Below are 21,806 nucleotides of genomic sequence, written 5' to 3' on the forward strand. Positions count from 1 at the left end.
ACCTTTCTGGATTGCCTTTTCCTATTTATATTATTTTGGAAGAATTTTCTTCAGAACTGGATACAATATTCCAGGTGAAATATCACAAATGATTTGTAGAGAGACAGTAAAACTTTTTTTTAAAAAAATATTGGTTTATAATGGGAGAAAAGATTTGTTTTGTACATATTTATTAAGTCAGCCCAGAACAAGGAAACTGCAGAGAGGCAGAGAACTACAGTCCCCTTTCACAAAGTAGTGATTCTCCCACAGCAAATGCAACAAAGCCCATAGGAATTGAGTGGGTGTCAGTGCTTTTGCTCAGGGCAATCACTACTGCATCTTTGTAAAAAGAGTGAATGGGAGCCACCGTGGGATCGGACTGCTGGGCACGATGGACTACTGGTCTGACCCAGCAGCTGCAAATTCTTATATTCTTATAAAGAGAAGTAAAAGATTTTATTTATTTATTTTAAAATTTTCTATCCCGGTTATACCCTAAGTGGATAACAAATGATACATACATAAAAAGATAAACAAACTCTACAAATTTATCAAAACATAAGCAACACAATAAAAAATCAATTAATATTCAATTCACATTCGGATTGCTCTGTCATCTACAATCAGATAACGAAAGCTCTCACAAATAGATAACGATTTTTAAAGGATCAGAAGTCAAGAAAAATCACTGTTCTTGGAGATAGCAAGTTTGTCAGCATACCAGAGACAACATTTGTGTTTTCCTGAGAAACTTTTAGATTTAGCTCATGCCTTTTTATTGGTAGTTAAGGCAAATTACAGTACATTCAGGCTGTAGCTATTTCCCTGTTCATTGGGAGTTGTAATACAATAACTCAAATTAGCACATGCTAATGTCATTAATATGCGTTCATAGGTGCCAGCTCTATAGGCTGTTCAAGCACCCATAATACTAAGAAAACTCATTCAGAAAGGGGTAGAATTTAGCACCCCTAAACACGTTGAAAGGTGCACCTATTATTTGCAACTAAGTCCTAATACGTAGAATGACCTGTTGTAAAATAAAGTACGTGCACCCAGAATATTAAATGACCTGCCCAAGGTCATAAGGAGTTTGAACCCTGATCCTTATCTCACTGTTCTAGCCATTAGGCTACTTCTGTACGCCAAATCCTCAGACATAATAAAATCTCTGATATGTTTGATCTCTCTCTCTCTTTGTTGCTAGTCCCTCAACTAATTTATCTAAAAAGCCAGCAACAATCAATCCTGTGGCTCTCTGCCATCCTTGTAAAAGCCATCTATTCAAAGCCGTGACTTCTAGCAATCTTCAAGCACCCTACAAATAAGGACTTGAGAAACTTTAATGTTTGGAACCTCCAGGTTACACCCCCCCCCCCCCCCCCTCAAGAAATATATATATTGATTAGCCTTCGGGAACGAATACAATACTCTTTTCCTCAGGTAAAAACATAACAAAAATTGACATTTCCAGCTTTCTAAACAATTCGGTGCTGGATTATTTTGCCTTTATAACTCAAGCACAATAATGCGTCCCGGTTTTGTATTAAAAAACATGTAAGATTATTTTACAACCCAAGAGACAAACACATTGCCTTTGTAGTGATATGAGCGGTAGCTGATTAGGTCACATGCTTTTATCCTCTCCGGTCATATGGCCTTCTGTCCGCCTAGCTTTCCCAGGATGCAACGGGTGGGCAGGAAGTCGCTTCCTGTGAGAGGGTGGTGCTCTTTGGGCCCGGTGCCGGAAGCCGGAAGTCTCATTCATGTTAGTGGCGCGGCCCAAGGCCTACGGCTAGATCTAGTAGCTGTCGCTTCGCTGGCTCGTGAATTTCGCTCCATGGAGGAAGGAGACCGAGGGAGTGCTGCAGGCACTGACCTGGATCGCTGAGCTCCCGCCTAGGCGGCGCCATGTCCTTCTTCCGTAGGAAGGGTGAGTACCGGTTGAGGAGGGGGGAGAAGCTTGAGGATGGCACTGCAGGTCACAGAGAGAAAGGGGCGACTGAATCCCGGAGCTAGAAGTGCGATAACTCAGAGCTGCCAAGTTACCTAGTTCCGTGAGGAAGAATCTGGGTCAACAAATAATACAGTGTTTGGAATGCAAGTTCATTCCAAGCACTGTATTATTTGTTGATCCAAATTCTTCCTATTGAAACTGGTGCATCCGATTCAGAATTAAAGAGGATAGGGGCTGTTAGAAATCTAGGGCTGGCGAAAAAATGTTCTTTCTGGAACTAAGTAACTTGGCAGCACTGTATTTTCCATAAGAGAAAAGTGTGACAGCTGTGCTGGGAAGGGGGTGATGCACCTTTAGAGGGAAGTATTGTACCCTGGCCCCAGGAAGTAAGGTGTGATAGCCTGGCATGGGGTGGAAGAGGTACATTATGGTATATGTATGTATGTCTGTGCTACATACACCTTGTAGAGATATATAAATACTTTGTAAAACAGGCATAATTGCTCAACCAGAAGAGAGAGCCAGAGCTCTGGGAAGAGAGTCAGGAGTTCAGCCATGGGAGAGAGCACCAGTGAGAAAGGGGTGAGCCAAACTAGAGGCTGGGTCAGACCTTCAGGGAGAATGGTATTATGGCTGGGCTAGGGGAGAAGAGTAGTGTTCTGAACCAGATTTTTTTTTTCTCTGTGAAGGTAGTACTAGGAGCAGTGACTTATTTCTCCTCCTTTTTGCTTCAGTTTTGTTTTCCTCTGTTGTAGTTGATCCTATTGAACAGCTACATTCAGGCCCTGTCTCTTCTGACTGCTCACTAGTGAAATTTCAAGTGGTATTTGACACTTAAATCAGTGATGTTGAGGGCTGTGTAATGGTCTTCCAATTTATTTTTAGCTGGTTACAGGGAAATGAGCAAGCCACAATAAAAGTAAGAATATATTTTATGTAGTGATTCATGTGCCAGCTGTGGAAAAGGAAGGGGATTTGGATAGCTCAAAGCCATTTCACTAGCCATTTCCTTGCCCTTGTAGGTCTTACAATCTAAGCTAGCACAGATGAATGCACACACAATTTTCTGGGTGCACAGTGCAGAAGAGTGCCTCCGCGTGAGCGGACTGCTGGGCATGAAGGACCACTGGTCTGACCCAGCAGCGGCAATTCTTATGTTCTAACCCTGTGTAAAACCTCAAGTTAGATACCAGCACACAACATATGAAAATCAAATGTAATGAAGCTATTCCATCCCAATGCAGAGAACTGCTGCAGAAGATTTTAAGGTGAGCACAACACAGGGTTGCAGGACAGAGGCTGCAAATTACAGACCGGTGAGCCTGACATCGATAGTATGCAAACTCATGGAAACACTGATCAAACGCCAATTGGACACGGTCTTGGACGAAGGGAATCTACGGGACCCCAATCAACATGGATTCACCAAGGGTAGGTCCTGCCAATCAAACCTCATCAGCTTCTTTGACTGGGTAACAAAAAGACTGGACGAAGGAGATTCACTGGACATAGTGTCCTAGACTTCAGTAAAGCTTTTGACAGCGTCCCACACCGCAGACTGTTAAACAAGATGAAATCGATGGGGTTAGGAGAGACTCTAACGGCATGGGTCAATGATTGGCTGAGTGGCAGACTTCAGAGGGTGATGGTTAACGGTACTTTCTCTGAGACATTGGAGGTGACCAGCGGGGTGCCGCAGGGCTCGGTCTTGGGTCCTCTCCTCTTCAACATATTCATAGGAGATCTGACTCAAGGGCTTCAAGGTAAAGTAACATTATTTGCCGACGCCGCCAAACTATGTAATATGGTAAGCGAGAGCAATTTACAAGATAGTATGGCACAGGACCTGCGTACATTGGAATGCTGGTCCTCAACCTGGCAGCTGGTCTTCAATGCTGGGAAGTGTAAGGTCATGCACCTAGGTAACAGAAACCCGTGCAGAACTTATACCTTGAACGGGGAGACCTTGACCAGGACTTCAGCGGAACGAGATTTAGGAGTAATCATTAGTGCAGACATGAAATCTGCCAACCAGGTGGAGAAGGCTTCCTCAAGGGCAAGGCAGATGCTGGGTTGCATCCGTAGAAGTTTCGTCAGCAGAAAGCCTGCTGTCATAATGCCATTGTACAGGACCATGGTGAGACCTCATCTGGAATACTGCATGCAATTCTGGAAGCCACATTACCGCAAAGACGTGCAGAGGGTCGAGTCGGTCCAAAGGATGGCCACCAGAATGGTCTCAGGGCTTAAAGGTCTCTCGTACAAAGCAAGACTAAACAATTTGCAGCTCTACACTCTCGAGGAACGCAGGGAGAGGGGAGACATGATTGAGACGTTTAAATACGTCACCGGACGTATAGAAGTGGAAGATAACATTTTCCTTCTCAGAGGCCCCTCAACCACAAGGGGGCACCCGCTCAAACTCAAGGGCGGGAAATTTCACGGCGACACCAGGAAGTATTTCTTCACGGAGCGAGTGATTGATCAATGGAACAAGCTTCCAGTACAGGTAATCAAGGCCAGCAGCGTGCCAGATTTTAAGAATAAATGGGACGCCCATGTGGGATCCCTACGTGGGTCAGGGCAAAACATTGGCTAATCTTAAGGGGAGGGTCTATAGAGTGGGCAGACTTGATGGGCCTTGGCCCTTTTCTGCCGTCATCTTTCTATGTTTCTATGAACTTAAACGTTATGTCTAAGGAGGCATAGAAGAGTTAGCTTGTTCTTCTGCAGCAGTGCCTGTGAGGATTTTTTAATGCCTTTTATTTTTTCAATGCCATGATAATCCCCCTCTCCATAGCACCCCTGGTGGTCTAGTGCAGTGGTTTCCAACCCTGTCCTGGAGGACCACCAGCCAGTCAGGTTTCCAGGATAGCCGTAATGAATATGCATGGGACAGATTTGCATGTCTGCCTCCTCCATGATATTCATTAGGGCTATCCCGTAAACGTGACTGGCTTTGTGGTCCTCCAGGACAGGGTTGGAAACCACTGGTCTAGTGGACATCCTATTCCCTACCACATGACCTCAAAAATGGCTCGTGATTATTGATACTCCAAAAAGAATTCCCTTGTAGTTTGGAGGACTCCCCAACCCCTTCCCCTGATCCTGACACCAATACCAAAGATGATTCTTCTCCCCCCCCAAAAAAAAAATCCCTGGCATTCTAGTGGACTTGGACCCCCCTGGAACTCCCCCCCCCCCACCTGTAACATGAGGCAGGAATGATGCACATGCACTACTGCCTCTGCATCACCATCTTCCAAAATGGTGGCATCTGATGCAACACGGTGCATTTTGGGGTGAACTGCATGGGATCAGCCTACCAAATAAGGGAATGTTTCCCTTGTTTGTTAGACTCAACCCAGACTACCAAATATGGGAGAGATCCCTTATTTGGCAAACTGATCCTTTGAAGTGTGTCGCAGGATACATCATGCAAGGGTCAGGCACTGGTGTTCTGGAAGAAAGCAGCATGGAGGCAGGAGCAAGTGGGCATCACTCTTGTCTCCTGTTAAAGATATGCAGGAGAAGTCTAGGGAGACTGGGGTCCACTAGACTACCAGGGAACCTTTTTTGAGTGTGTCAGGGAGGGGTTAATAGGATCATTTCTGGAGTCAGGGTGGGAGTGCCTACTTAGACCATCATGGATTTTTATGGTGGTGTTGGGGATGTTCTTTTGAGATTAGGGAGTGGGGAATAGAGGAATGGGGGAGAGATTCCACTAGCCTACCAAGAATTTATGTTGATGTGATAGATGTAACCTGGAGGGAGGCAGAGCCCTTTTTCAATATCTTTCTGTTAGTGAATGAGACAGTCACAGCTCTTGCACTGACGGGAAGGCATTTTGCTCTTCAGTACAGTAAATGGGTGCATACTACTAGAGTGATATACAATGATTTGCTGACATTGCGGACTTTTAAATGTGACTGTAATTTATATGTTTTTGTTTATTGCATTGAGGGGAAAACAATTGTTTTATTCAGCTTACATTAGAAGCTGTGTGCTAAAGCTTTCTGCATCAGCTTCTAAGTTTGTACCCAGGACAACAGAGGGTTAAGTGACTTGCCCGAGAAAGCAGCAGTGGGATTTGAACTCTGGTTTCTTTGATTCTCATTTTACAGCTCTAAACATTAGGCTACTGATCCACTCCAGTGCATGGATTTGCATTTGTATTCATGAACAGATTGCAAGGGATATGGTGCTTTATGGTACTAAATAGAATTTTGTGGTATAGGCGGAATAGAAGTCCCTAATGTAATGTAATGTAATGTAATTGGTGATTCCCTACCTGGAAATGAATAGTTTTAGCACACCCCTTCACTTCCCAATCATCTGGCCTACCTTTGGTAAACATAATGTGATTTTTGAAAACCTCTTATTGTTGGGAAATCCAGTTGTCTTAAAAGTCTAAAATTTCATGTTGATTATTTATATCTATGTTACTGGAAAATAATTTAATCTGTGATGATATGAATTAGATGGGAGAGATAGCACTACCTGCCTATGGGAATATGGTCTGGGTGGGATGGTGAAGTCAGAAGCCTGCTGCAGAAGTTCATAAAAATGTAGTAAAATATTCAGCAAGGTATTTTGGTGTGTCTTTGCAGTACTTTATTCTTTGAGAGAGAGAAATCTGAAACTGAGATAGATTGGAGGGTGTGTTTTTCTGTAATCAGAAACAGATATGCAACACATATATAATGCAGTTTTGTGTAAATGTAATATAGCTCCAATTACTTTGTCGTTTCAGCAAGTGAAACTAACTTCATCAGCAGTCATAGTTACTGGATTCTAGAAGCAATTTTTAATATTCTGATGCCTAACGTTGATTGATCTGTCATGGTAAATAGATCACTATTTAAAATAAATCAGTATGTGCCCTGTGACAAGCAAATAAGAATGGGTATACACCAATAATTTTTAGCAAAGCTCATTGAGCAGTGGATCTAGGACTTTTCAAGTGGGCAGGAAAGTAATATTCTTTTGTACTACATAACAAAGCCCATAGACAATGCATTTCTACCCAGGAAAGTGCATTCTGTGGTGTAATGCTTTTTCCCTAAGGCTGTAAGCATTGATACTTTTCAGAGATTTGTTTTTCAACATTAAGAAAGTTATGAAGTATTGTATCATTAGTTAGTTTATGAAGTTTCAGAGCTAGCACAGAATGTTTTTTTTGTTCCTTATATTGCTGTATGAAATATGAACAGGTGCCTTTTTTTTCTTTATCTCTGCATTGTTCTGCAGTCTAAAAGGTTAAAGCGTTAGAAACAAAATCCAAGGAGTGGTGTGAAATCAGTGCTTGAAATTCTGTAGTAACAAGAAACACTTTGTTAACTGTAATCATAAGCTAAAAGATAAGGTTTAGTGTTCTGTAAATACTGGAGAATGCAGTCAAATGCAGCCACTGTTGCTAGTATTCCTAGTGTACTTGTGTAATAGGAACCTAGGAGGAATGAGGCTCAAACAAAAGACATAGACCAGATGACTGGGAAGTGAAGGTATGAGCTAAAACTATTCATTTCCAGGAAGGGAATCGCCAATCACTCTCCACAAAATTTTATTTAGTACCATAAAAAGTACCATATCCTTTGCAGTCTATTCATGAGGACAAATACAAATCAGTAGCAAACTGAGAATTGGAGAAACCAGAGTTCAAATCCCACTGCTGCTTCCTTGTGATCTTGGACAAGTCATTTAACCCTCTGTTGCTCCAGGTACAAACTTAGAAGCTGATGCAGAAAGCGTGCCTTAGAATGGCTTAGCACACAGCTTCTAATGCAAGCTGAATAAACTATTGTTTTTTCCTCAATGCAATAAGCAAAAACATGCAAATTACAGTCACATTTAAATGTCAGCAAATCATCGTACATTGCTGGAGATTTTATACATTGCCACAAAATAGGGAGACCGCCTTTAGTACATCTAGCCATAAGTGAAGCAAGAGCAAGTGTGAGCAAATGTAATTCATTGTCATCAGAGCTCTTCTAGCCTGTTTACACATTTTTTATGGTGGTAGTAGTCTGTCAGAGTTAATCTGTCGGTATCATGGATGACAAAGATGGTATCAGCATAAGTAAACTGTTTGGAGGAATGAGTTGATAGAAGTGTGATATTTTTTTCCCATCTTATCTGCATTGGTGGGGAAAATGAAAAGGAAGATCTGGAACCACAGTCCATTCTCGCTATTTGTGGCAGTAAGGTTCCCGAAGATCTCTGCGAACCGCAAATTCGTGAATAATGAAACAATGCATCTGTAAGAAAACAGATGTTAGGCTCTAGCTACAGAAAGTGAATAATGGATCCTATAGGAATAACAGGGTTAGATTCCTGCATGGGACAGCACTTGACAAAAACCATATAGAACATTCAGAATGGAAAACAAAGATGAAAGTGTTATAATGCCTTTGGGACGCTTTATTGTACAGCCATACCTCAAATACTATGTGCAATTCTGGTCACTGTATCTTTAAAAAGATATGGGGGAATTAGAAAAGGTACATGCTAAAAGGGTTGTGATGATTTCCCTATAAGGATAGGCTAAAGTGGCTAGGGCTCCAGCTTGGAGAGATAGCTCAGGGGAGATATAAGGCCCTGCAAACTATCGACCCACCGCTGGCATCCCAATACTTGCCAAACTTCTAGAAGTGCACGTATGTAAACAACTCTCTACCTATGCCAAAAAATTCTCCTGCCTTCATTTCTCACAGTTTGGCTTTAATTCACAACACAGTACTGAACTTCTTCTGTTAACCTTAACCAACAAAATCAAACAGGCCTTAAGCATGAAACATTAAGCTATTCTCCAATTTAACATCTCTGCCACCTTTGATTCTGTCAACCACCTCCTGCTCTTATCCAAACTCAATAAAATAGGCATCATGGGCACTGAATTTAACTGGTTCAAAGACTTCATACGAAACAGGAGTTACCTTGTCTGGAAAGAAGGGTTATTCTTCAAAATCTGGCAAGCATTCTGTGGAGTTCCCCACTCTCCCCAATACTTTACAACCTATTAATGAGTGCCCTGGGCCACATTACTTCAACAACAATGAATGCTTGTTATCATACGCAAATGACATTCTTCTCATCCTGATCGAATGCAACTCCAACGATACCTCCCAGAGAAGAGTTAATGGCATAGACAAGATGCATACATAGACTACACTACAAAAACTTAAGTACTATGGTTCCACTGCTCCTTACAAATCCCTTCATCCATTACCCTACTTTCAGGGGCCATGCTAAATATTGATAAAATTTCCAAAATCCTTGGAGTCTTACTGGATTCCACTCTTTCCTACAAACCTCAAATTTCTAACCTATGAAAAAAACCTTCTATAGTATGAGACAACTAAGATTAATCAGAACTTTCTTCCATGATCACCACTTCATCATAGTAACACAAATGCTAATACTGTCTCAACAGACTATTGCAACTCTCTATGCAGACATAATCTCTACTGTCATCCACAAATCAGCTGACTCAAAACACAGAAATAAGACTAATATTCAAATTTAAAAAAATTGAATCCATCACATTGTATCTCAGCAGCCTTCATTTGGCTATCCATCAATGCACGTGTCACCTTCAAGCTATTATGTATAATGTTTCATATCCTATACATGAACTCTGCTGAACATCTTATTGACCTCTTCATCAATTCCTGGGCAACCTCAGCCAGAAATCTCAAGAACTTTCTTCTGATCCTACCTTCACCAAAAGGAGTCAAATACAAACACTTATTTAACACATGAATCACCTATATTAGCACAAAGACCTGGAATGGACTTCCAACAACCGTCAAGACAGAACCCAACTACCTTGGATTTCAGAGGAAACTAAAAACTCATCTCTTGGAGGAAATATACTCCATAGACAAATAACATTAGGTGTAACAACAAAGAAAATTTCACACTGTTTAACCACTTATTACATGGCCCTCCTTTATTCTCACAAAGCTGTCCCTCCCCATCTGCTAGAGAATGACATGGGGACAAATTTTTCCTTATCCCCGCAGGAACTCAATTTGCCCATCTCCACGAGTTTTGTTGGCTGTCCTGTAAGCTCTACTTTAATCGCTCAAGCCTCAAAAACTTATGATTTAAAGTGTTTGAGGCTTGTGCAGATGAGGATAGAGCTTGCAGGAATGGGGCAGGGACAGGAAAAGAACTCGTGGGATGGGGGACAATTTGTCTCCGTGTCATTCTCTAGCACTAACAGATTGTATATTAATCCACTGCTCCGTCCATCCACTGTCTTCTCTATTCCTTGTAATAGCAGACTGCATCATATTTAGATGATCTCCACTTAATATGTTGCCTGCTTTATAATTGCTATATACTCCTAATCACATTGTACTTCTCTTGAAGTATAAATTGCCTTAAACCATGTTAGGCATTATGACAAACCCAGCGCCCACACAGGCTTTGTCCCGAGATCTGGCATTGAGAATAAAAAGATCCTGTGCAGAAGAGCTGACCAGGTGAGCTCTGCAGAATAGTTGGATGCTGACCTCCCTTGCAATCATAGGGAGAAAGCAGTGAGAGGTTGTCAGGTAGAACAGTGTTCTTCAAACTTTTTACACCCGTGGACCGGCAGAAATAAAATAATTATTTTGTGGACCGTCAAACTACTAGGACTAAAATTTAAAAACCCCATTTACGCCCCATCTCCGCGAGCTCGGTCCCCACAAACCATCTGATCCCATCTGCACAAACTGCAATTATGATTTTATATTGAACGTATTTTATTAAAGTATAAAAAGAAACAATATTCTGAACAATTGTGATTTTATAAATACAAATATACAGAGCACGGATCAGCAAAACCCCTGTCTCCCCTCCCCTTCACATATATTCCCTCTACTATCAAGAAAACTGAACAAGCCAAGTTATTATAGAATGCTACATAGAAATATCATGCTAACAGAATACTGCAGTCCCCAGTTATGTCTCTAGCAGGATATATATTTCAAATCTGATATATTCTAATGACAAAATAGAAATAAAATTATTTTTTTCTACCTTTTGTTGTCTCTGGTTTCTGCTTTCATCTTCTTTTCACTCTTTTCCTTCCAGCATCTGCCCATTCCATCCAATGTCTGCCCTCTCCCCCTTCCATATGTATCTGACTTCTTTCTATGCCCCTCTTCCCTGTCCATCCAGCCTGTTCCTCCTCTCTCCTTTTTACATTATTCATTCCAGCTTCACTGCCTTCAAGTTTCAAGTTTATTATTTTTCTTGATTAATCGCTTAATCAAATTCTAAGCGATGAACATATTAAATAAAGTCAAATAAGGACAATACAGTACAAAACAAACTTAAATAATAACATTGGGTAAAAACTAATACATACTATTGTATATTCATGACATAGGGTAAGTTAAGGGTTAGAAATACAATTGATAAAGAAAAGTAAAACAAAGGGAAAGTACATTAGGGGAATCAGTTAACACCTAGCTTAACACAGTAAAGAACGTCACTAAATTAAAAACTATTTAATTAAATATTAAAAGCATCTTTAAAAAGAAATGTTTTCAAATTGCTTTTGAATTTGCCTAAATCCTGCTCATTCCGCAGGTAAATGGGAAGATCGTTCCAAGTTTGAGGAGCAGTTACGGAAAAAATAAATTGACGTCTAGTGTTAATAATTTTAAGTGATGGAATGGTTAATAGGTTTTGCTCATTAGACCTCAGGGTTCTATTTGAATGATAAGGAATTAAATGTTTAAATATGAATGCTGGGGTTTTATGAAGAAGTGATTTAAAAACAAGCAGACAGAGTTTGTACGTTATCCGATGATTAACTGGAAGCCAATGTGCATCTATCAAAAGGGGTGTAACATGGTCATATTTTTTAGACTTAGTGATGAGTTTGATGGATATGTTCTGAATAATTTGAAGTCGCTTAATTTCGTTTAGCGATATCCCCTTGAATAGGGCATTACAATAGTCCAATTTAGAAATCACTAAAGAATGAATAAGAATGTTTATTGATTTAGGACATAGGAATTTTGCAATAGATCGTATCCTACGTAATCTGTAAAATGTAGATTTAATTATAGTGCTAATATGATCATGGAAATTAAGTTTTGAATCAAAAGTTACCCCTAAGATTTTTATATTATTAACTATTTGTAATGGTAAGTTTTTTATTGTAATAGGAGCAATAAGAGTAGGATTGTCTTTCCAAGGAAAGAGCATAACGTTGGTTTTTATAATATTAAGAGAAAGTTTATTTCTATTTAACCAATGGTGAACTTGGTCGAGTTTTTCACTAATTACTTGAATATCAGATGTTTTGTTTAAATCCATTGGATGCAGAAGCTGAATGTCCTCTGCGTAAGCGAACACCTGAAAACCCACGGACTGACATAGAGTGATCAGAGGAGCTAGGAAAATATTAAATAGTAACGGAGAAAGTATAGATCCTTGGGGAATCCCATAGGTAGTTGATAAAGAGGTAGATGTTGAATCATTGAAGAAAACAGTAGAAGTGCGGTTGGTTAGATAAGACACGAACCAAGAAAAAATTTGATCAGTGATACCGATAGAATGAAGTCTGTTAAGAAGAAGCTGATGGTCAATCGTGTCAAAAGCCGCAGAAAGATCAAGTGAAATTAACAAAGTCGTTTGATGGTGATCCAGAAAATATTGAATTGAGGTGGTCAGACCTATCAATGAAAGTTCGGTATTATGATGTTGCCTAAAACCAGTTTGGTTGGGATGCAAAACATTGGTCTTTTCCACAAAGTCAGAAAGTTGGTTGAAAACTATTTCTTCATTTTTATCTCTCCTACACCAGATCTAGCATCTTTATCCCTCTCTCATTTCTCTGCTGACCCCCTTTCCAGCATCAATGTCTCTCTACTTTCTCATTCCTCTCTCTCCCCTTTCCCTCATCTGATCTCTCCATTCCACCCTGACCCCCTTCCCCTCCTGTAACCTCCCTGCCAGCTGTTTCCTTCCTTTTTTCTTTCTCCCTTCCCTCCTTCCTTTTTTTCCTTCTCCCTTCCCTCCTCCCTCTATCCAACATTAACTCTCTTCCAATCCCTTTCCCTCCTCCCCTCCCAGCAGCATCTCTCCTTCTTGTCCCTTCCCTCCTCCTTCTATCCAACATTAACTCTCTTCTCTTCTCATCCCTTTCCCTCCTCCCCTCCCAGCAGCATCTCTCCTTCTAACTCTCTCCAAGTCCAGTAACAGCTCTCCCTTTATCCAGCAGCTTCCCTGCCTCCTACAGTGGCTGTCTCCCCTTCCAGCAGCTCTCAGTACTTGCCTTCAGGAAGTTGCCGGTAAATTACTGCCCTGGCAAGTAGGAGAGCTGGTGGGAGGGGAGGAAGTCACTGTGAAGGCTCCCCAAGATCTTGCTCGCACACGCTGACCATCTCCCTCCACCTGCACCTGTATCTGCAGCTCTCTCCATTCTACTTGTAACTTCCCCGCGGCCCTCTTCAGCAACTCGGCAGGGGGGCGATCAAGACAGGCTGCCGACGTTGGGACCTTCACTCTCTGAGTCCCGCCTATTTTGTTTCAACTTCCTGTTTCCGAACAGGCGAGACTCAGAGAGGGAAGGCCCCGACGTCGGCAGCCTGTCTTAATTGCCTGAGGCTGGGAGGAACATTAATGAGCAGGAACCGCAGTCGGTAGGAAATTTAACTGCCGACTTGATCTCGCCGGCCCTGCACGGTCCGACAGAAATTTTCTGCGGACCGGCGGTTGAAGAACTGTGAGGTAGAACACAAGCAGCCAGTGAAACCTTTTGTCAAACCTACCTGTAGTCCTGAAAAAGGAATAAGATCTAAACTAATGCCTGGCCCTTTAAAACTGAGACAGGGCAGAGCAGGGAAGCAGGGTTTGACACAGCCAGTTAGAGAACCTTAACCCACCCCCCTCTACAGGCTGAAGGGTAATGGTTTAGCGTTCCTTAAAGAGATGCTGTCAGAGGGAGAGAGAGAGAGCAGGGGCTTTCTCTTGACCAGCTAGACCAGTGTTCTTCAACCTTTTGATACCTATGGACTGGTGGAAATAAAATAATTATTTTGTGGACTGGCAGTTAAAGAACACTGGGCTAAGTCGTGTCCATCTCCATCCATCGTGACCCCGCCCCCATAATAGTACTAATTGTAACACATTTTTTTCATTCATTTTTCATATATATATATATATATATATACACATACATATACACACACGCACACAATATAATCGTTTTAACAACACATAATGGTCAACTACAAAATTAAAATACACAAAGCACACTGCATGCTTTTCAACATTCATTCCTACCAGAAAACAGATAACCCCATGCAAATGCAGGACCAAAAACTAAAAGTACAAATATTTACAAACAAACCCTAAGATGCAAGACTCTGCAAGCAGTACAACCCCAGAGGAAAATAAACAAATGCATTTCATCCTGAACAGACAGCAGAGGTAAATCAATCACTAAATAAAAAAATAAAAGCATTCCCTCTACCGTTGTTATCTCTCCCTCCATGCTGTGCCTTGCCTTCTGACCTACCCCCGGCTGTTATCTTCGGGCCAGCTCCCTGAGTGCTGCAGTACAAAAAGCTGTGGGCAGCGGCTCCTCGCAGGCATCCCAGGCCTCATTTGGAAGCCTTCCCTCTGACGTTGCGACATCAGAGAGGCTTCCGGTTCAGGCGCAGGATGCGCATAGGAGCCTTTTCCCACAGCTTTCTGCACTGCAGCACTCAGGGAGCTGGCCCGAAGACGCTGTGTTGATCGTACCTTGGACCGGCAGCTGAAGAACACTGTCTTCTGCCCGATGGACGTGCCGACCCTGTGGACTGGCAGAAAATTTCTGCGGACCAGCACCAGTCCATGGACCAGAGGTTGAAGAATACTGAGCTAGACCATGGGGCTCTGAACTGGGAAATGGAAGAAGTTGGAGAGGTGCTTCCCACTTCTGAAGATTCTAAACCAGCAGTGTTTGAAGTCCTGTGGACCCACAGGAAGCTTGTCCAGAGATTGAAATGGAACCAGAGCCAATGGAGTTAATTTGAACCAAGTGAGTTTGGCTACTTGGGGGGGGGGGGTTCCCAAAAGCACTGTATGCATATTTGAAAAGGACTATTTTTGTGCTATTATTTACTTATCTTGGATTATGCTTTATGGAGTGTTCTGAAACTGTTACCCTCTATGTGGAGTGTTGGTAAAACTTGCAGTGCAGAGGGGAAGTGACTGTTTAAACAAACGTTGGGTTTGTTGTTTTTTTATGGGGGGGGGTTTTGGGGGGTTTTTTTTGGGGGGGGTTCTTTCCCTGAAGGTTTCTGTGCTGTGGCTATGATTAGCAGAGCTCCGTTCAGTTGTGCTAACTGCTGATAGTTTTCAAGGAGACTCAAGAGGCAGAACGGGGATTGCTCTCAGTGTATTTAACCCCTGCAGCAATTGTAAAGAGAGACAAGGTGACTCTTCTGGTACACTGGATATTTTTGCTGGATTCTTGATCATGTTTAGTTTAATTGGAAGGCTGAAGAGCCATCTAGAAAGCCAAGTATTTTGTTCCAATGAGAGAACTTTCCTGAGTAATAAGAAGACTGCTCACGTAGTACTGAGCAGAGGTCCTAGTTTTGTAGCTGTACTGGATTTTGTGAAATATCTTACCAAAATCCTTTTTGTTTCAAGAAACTCTCCTCTGTATTTCTCCCTAGTACAGCTTGGACCCAGTGCTCAGTCCTACTGAGGAAAATTAAAGAGTTTGTAAAGAAGTATTATTTTCCTTGCATAAGTTTTTCCTTTTTTTTATAACCACATTGCTATTCTTTAGTGATTTTGTTTTTGAAAGTCTGGTTTAACAGGCTGACTTAGTGGAATAAACTAAGCTAGCCACAATTACAGGAATATCTGGGACAGTTTCTATCCTTCAGATGCTTACCAAACTTGTTATTTTAAATTCAGCTATGCTATCAACTTTGACCACAGCCTAATAGATCTTTACAGAAGAATTGCAATATTCTTGGGGGGGATTTTTTTGTTTATTTCTCTATTGGTTTTTTTGCTACTGCCTCTGCTTCATTTGTCCACATTAAGGGCTCCTTTTATCAAGGCACGCTATGGGGGTTAGCGCGTGAGACATTTCATCGTGCGCTAACCCCTGCGGCAGCCTAAAATCCTAACGCCTCGTCAATGGAGGCGTTAGGTACTAGCGCTGCAGGTGGTTTAACGTGCGTTAAACCGCTACCACGCCTTTATAAAAGGACCCCTAAATTTCATTTGCTATCAAGATACTCAGTTATCCAAATCTGGCAAGGTCTTCCTCTAATTCCTTCAGAGATTCTTCTGTTATAACTGTTTTAAATAATTTTATATCTGCAAATTTGATCATCTTTTCCAGATAATAATAGATAACATTGGTCTAATACAGATCCTTGAGGCATACCACTATTCACTTCTTTCTACTGAGAAAACCGATCATTAGTTTCCTTCCTTTTGTTTGACCAGTTATCAGTCCACAAAACAATGCCTCCTATCCCGTGACTCTTTAATATCCTAAGGAGTCTTTCATGAGAGATCAAAAAGCCCAGAATCACTACATTTGACCTGCTGAGCTCTAATTACATCTATGAGCACACCTTCAAAGAATTTAGATAGAGTAAGCCATGACCTCATTTTCCTATTCCTATGCTAACTCGTCCTATTAGGCCATATCAATTCATATAACTAGTAATTCTGTTCTTAATAGCTTCCACCATTTGTATGGTCTTTTGCACAAGAAAGCTAACCTGTTTTTCACACCAGAGGTGGTTGGTCTGAGGACAATGGGAATAGCATATTCAATCAAGTGCAAAAATCTGAAATTCATTTGCTGTTTAGCTTAGTTCTCTTGTCCATAGGTAAATATTGGTGTCTTGATGCCCTAGATTCAAAAAGCTGCAAGTTGTTAAAATTGAGGGTTTAGCCTACTTGTCCATAAGACCCTCCATTTTGCCCTATACCTATGTCAACTTTACTGGTCTCTAGTTTCCTGGATCACGTTTAGAACGCCTTTTGGCTATCCTAGCTCTAAATATGCAACTAGCTTGTATGTTTTATAATGGCAGTTTATTTTATTTATTTTGGCAGATTGTTGGCTGGGCAGCCAGTGTACAATAGGTCTATAGTACAGCATGATCCTGTGCTAGTAAAGAGAGGTGTGTCGTCATTCCACTGCTGGTAGCTTTTGATTGTAGGTGATATTCTTCCGTCTTTTGTTTTTAATTAGTAATCAGACATTGTGGGGGTGTATAAATCTTGTTACACAAAGTGCAGTCCAGTGCTAATTAAGTAACATTTAAACTTTTCATGATTCACTTTTTACACTTCTTCCTGAGAATTTGTCTCAAAAATAAAGCTTTCTGTTCCTAGCCAGGAATATGTTGGCTCTTTAGTCTTCCTTTATCTCTTCTGTATAGGATTTGCTAATTAGATAAAGCATATCCTCCTTGATCACACAATAACTATTGAGAGTGCCTGTCTCAAAATGCAGCTATTTTCACTTGGCTCCTTAATTGGCTCTTATGTTCTGTATATTTTTGTAAGACACCAAGCAAAAACAAGGAAACACAACCCCACGTTGAACAAACAGAAAAAAAAAGGAAAGTGGGGAAGGGACTGTACATATCAACCTGGGACAATATGCTCTTGTATATTAAAACATCAAGTTTATTGAGAAAATAAAAAAATCAGTATTGAAAGCAGAATTTAAAAACTGTAAACCGTCTATATCTCTGATTGGAACAAAACATCCTAAAAAGTGCTGAAGCCAATTTTTGGTGGACGCGGTGTTAACATGTGTTGTAGACCACAGGTATGTATTGTAGACCCAACACAGTCCGTGTTTCGGCATAATGGCCTGCCTCAGGGGCACAGTTAATGTCCAGCAGATGGCAGTCTTGTAACATCGACCATTAGACAAACACATATGTCGTGGAGGGATCTTAATGTCTCTTCAGCAAAAATAACTTGGGGCTATATTCACTAAGCAAACCAATCGTGTATCGATCGGTTTGCGACCTGATTCACTTACCTCTCCATTGGACAGCGACCCGATTCACTACACCAAATTTCCAATCCAACTGGGCTGGCCAATCACCTGAAAAAGCGACTGCTGGGAACCAGTCGAAAGCGTCTTTCTGACTGGAAGCCCTGCTCCCTGTCATCTCTCCTGCCTGCTCGCCCCGAATGCTACCCTGCTATCTCTGCTGCTCTGCTGTCGCCCTGCTCTGCCTCGATCTTCCCCTGCCGCATTGCCGTTCTGCCCATCCCCGAAGCTCTCCTGCCCTTCCCCGCCCAGCGAGCCCGTGGTTTTAACCCGCGGGTTAAAACCATGGGCTCCATTTATCTTTTTGTGAGGGCGGCAGTTGGCAAAAGCGGGACCAGCTTTTAGGAGCCATGTGGGTTGGGGTAAGTGGAGGTGGCAACGTTTCCCCAAAGTCAAAAGTAAAAAAAGTTTTTAAAAAATTGCTGCTCCTATGGTCTGCGCATGTGCGAGCCTTGCAGGCAGATGGGGGCATTCCTCCGATCGCCCTCATCTGCATGTTTAAGTTTACCGATTCAGTCAGACCTGCCGGGATCGGGACCCGTCGGACAGGTTAGTGAATCCAGCTGTTGGTCAGCATGAAAGACTATTTATGCAGCATTTCCGTTCAAGTTAGACAGTAATGCTTTCGCATGGCAGTATTTTTTTGAAATCTGCCACTTGCCCATGTACGTTGCAAAATAGTACTTACGTGTGTAAAGTTCCAACTTGTGCTGTTGCTTTTTGTGACTGTTTTGTGCGAAATCCATACTTCCAAGATACATGCTGCAAATGTTGAACAGAGAGCCTTGGGGGAGAAATATACTTAAGGGAATTATGAACAACCAAACCCAGACATCCCTTTACCCGCATAAAAATTTTGTGCAAATTGGAGCTTTAAAATGTCTCTAGAATTACATATGCTGAAACAGATTTGATGTTGATGAGTCCTCCTTTGAGTATTTCATCATATTTGTTGGAACAGGACTTGCGTAGATTGCTTATTATAACAGTAAATCCCAGTGATGAGCTAAGAACACAGTTATAAACACAACTCCATGTGATACAGCTCCTTGGAATGGGTTTGCGAGTGATCCATCACTCTAAGCTCTCACAGCAGGGTGAACTCTACTTGCACCTTAAGTAGATCACTTTAGCTTTTGTGGTAAAATGATAGAAAAGCATAGCGTGAGACTGGGAGTGTTTGCCATGAGCTAACTCCATCTGACTTCCCTTTTGTGTTTTACAGTGAAGGGCAAAGAACAGGAGAAACTAACAGATGTGAAGGTAATTAAAGGTAAGCTGTTTCTTAATCTGCTACTTTTACAGTAGGTGTTGGCAGGAAGATAGGTTTACCCTCATCCTAGGGTGTGGTCTTTTTTTACAGAAACTTATTTTGAAAAACATTTAACCTTACTCAAGGTATTGATGTTTTGGCAGTAAATATATGCAATAAATATATAGTGGTCTCAAACTCGTGGCCCGGGGGCCACATGCGGCCACCAGGTACTATTTTGAGTCCCTCGGTATGTTTATCATAATCGCAAAAGTAATATAAAACAGTTTCTTGATCATATGTCTCTTTTACTATAAATGACAATATTATTATTAAGGAAAGATTTATAAACTATAAAAGTTTTACCTCATGCAAAATTGTCATTTCTTGAATAAGACATTAACTATTTTTTCTGCGGCCCTCCAAGTACCTACAAATTCAAAATGCAAAGGGTTTGAGTTTGAGACCACTGATATAGATAAACTGTTATGAAATGGGGGATCTGTTATGTTAGATTTACTGACTGTATTGCCTGACAGCCTGTTTGAGGTAAGTTCCTTTGACTTTTATATATATTTTGAAAATATGAAAAGTGAAGATTTAAAAATGTTTCTAAGAAGAGATGCTTATCTAAATCATCATAAAATAGAAAATGTGGACCTTGAAGAGCAATAGCGCTGAATGCCTGTAAAGGGTTGGCTGGTTGCGTGTTCTGAGGACCCGCTAAAACTAAATTAACGCTGTACATTGATTAAAAATTGTAATCTTATGAGTAATCCCATAGAGTGCCTCCTGTTGATGCCCATTCCTCGAGCCTGATTTTGTCATGTTGCAGATCTTTGCAATCCCCCTGTGTCTTCACTACTCTGAATTAACTTTGTATCATCCACAAATTTAATCACCTCACTCGTCGTGCCAATGTCTAGATAATTTTTAAAGATGTTGAAGAGCACGGGTCCAAGCACCAAGCCCTGCGGCACCCCTCTGGTGACGCTCTTCCAGTCCGAGTATTGTCCATTTACCCCCACTCTCTGTTTCCTATGATCCAGCCAGTTTTTAATCCTCGTGAGTATCTCACCCTCGATTCCATGGCTTGCAATTTTCCAAAGTAGTCATTCATGCGGAACCTTGTCATACGCCTTCTGAAAATCCAGATATACAATGTCGACCGGGTTGCCCTTGTCTATCTGTCTGTTTACTCCCTCAAAGAAGTGCAGCAAGTTTGTCAAACACGATCTGCCTTTGCTAAAACCATGCTGACTGGTCCTCATCAGCCCGTGTCCGTCAAGGTGATCAATGATGCGGTCCTTTATCAGCAACTCTACCATCTTCCCCGGTACCGAGGTCAGCCTCACCGGTCCATAGTTTCCCGGATCTCCCCTCGAACCTTTCTTGAAGATCAGCGTAACATTCGCCACCTTCCAGTCTTCCGGAATCTTTCCTGATTTGATTGACAGATTGGCTATTAGTTGAAGCAGTTCAGCTATGGTCCCTTTCAGTTCCTTGATGACCCCCGGATGGATGCCATCCGGTCTCGGGGATTTATCGCTCTTAAGCCTAACTTCTCTCTTGATGTTGCTTGATGTAGGTGTGTTTAGGGGTGGAGAAAGACTTAGATGCTACTAAACATGGTTCTCTAAAGGAAATAAGCACCTATAATGTAGGCCTTTAAAATCCTGGCCTACATTACAGGCACCTAAGTTTTAAGTTAGGTACTGCTAAGCACAATTCTGTAATAGGCGCCAAAGTATGATTGACATGTAATAAAGGTGCTTAACTATAGGAGCCTATCTTTTTTGGCACCAATTAGAGAATCTGGCCCATGATCTTTCATTTAATGGGCCTTATATTCAAAAAGACATATAACTTCACTGGGGGCCAAAAATGTATTTATTTATTTATTTTCCACATTTCTATTTTGCACTTATCAAAGTTCTAGGTAGAGACACACACAGCATTAAAGTTACCCCCTCTATTACGAAAGTGCGATAGCAGTTTCTAGTGCAGGGAGCTGTGCTGAATGGCCTGCGCTACTCCCAACGCTAGAAACTGCTATCATAGTTTCGTAAAAGGAGGCCTTAGTCTGCAGGCTGCTTATTTTTACCTGCATTACATGGATTGCTCTGACAAAAAATTGCTATAACTACTTCAGCACTATCTGTACTGTATCAGGGCAGAGTGCGGGAAGTGACAGTCAGCTATACATATATTGGCAATATTTGGCTGAGCAGTTTTACTAACATCCTAGTAAACAGCTTAGTAATACATGCAGTGGCCAATTATCACTGCTATACCTATACCCTCAAATTCTATAAATAGCACTCAAAATTGTGCACTCAAATTTGTAGGTGCAGTTTGAATAACAAGCTAATTAGCACCAATAATTGGGTAGTAACAATCAGTTATTGGGATTAATGGGCAATTACAGATTTACTCACGCATCTTGCTAGGTGCCATTATACATAAATTTGTTAACACACTAGCAAAATAAAGGGCCATAGGTAGGTCAGGGGCATTCACTACAGATGTGAGTGATATAGAATTCAGAGGAATCTCCTCATAAAGGTGGT

At 41.4% G+C, this 21,806-nt stretch overlaps 1 protein-coding gene across 1 annotated transcript in view; it reads left to right on the forward strand.

The window, feature by feature from the left end:
* The first annotated feature begins 1,678 nt into the window (after positions 1-1,678).
* The window catches only part of AKAP10 (A-kinase anchoring protein 10), a 109,227-nt gene continuing 89,099 nt past the window's right edge, over positions 1,679-21,806 (forward strand). Inside the window, exons 1-2 of the mRNA XM_033922735.1 lie at positions 1,679-1,915; positions 19,210-19,257. Coding sequence (XP_033778626.1) covers positions 1,894-1,915; positions 19,210-19,257 — 70 coding nt within the window. The 5' untranslated portion in view covers positions 1,679-1,893. The remainder of the gene's footprint in view (positions 1,916-19,209; positions 19,258-21,806) is intronic.

The sequence above is a fragment of the Geotrypetes seraphini genome, chromosome 15 (assembly GCF_902459505.1).
Source record: "Geotrypetes seraphini chromosome 15, aGeoSer1.1, whole genome shotgun sequence".
NCBI classification, from domain to species: domain Eukaryota; kingdom Metazoa; phylum Chordata; class Amphibia; order Gymnophiona; family Dermophiidae; genus Geotrypetes; species Geotrypetes seraphini.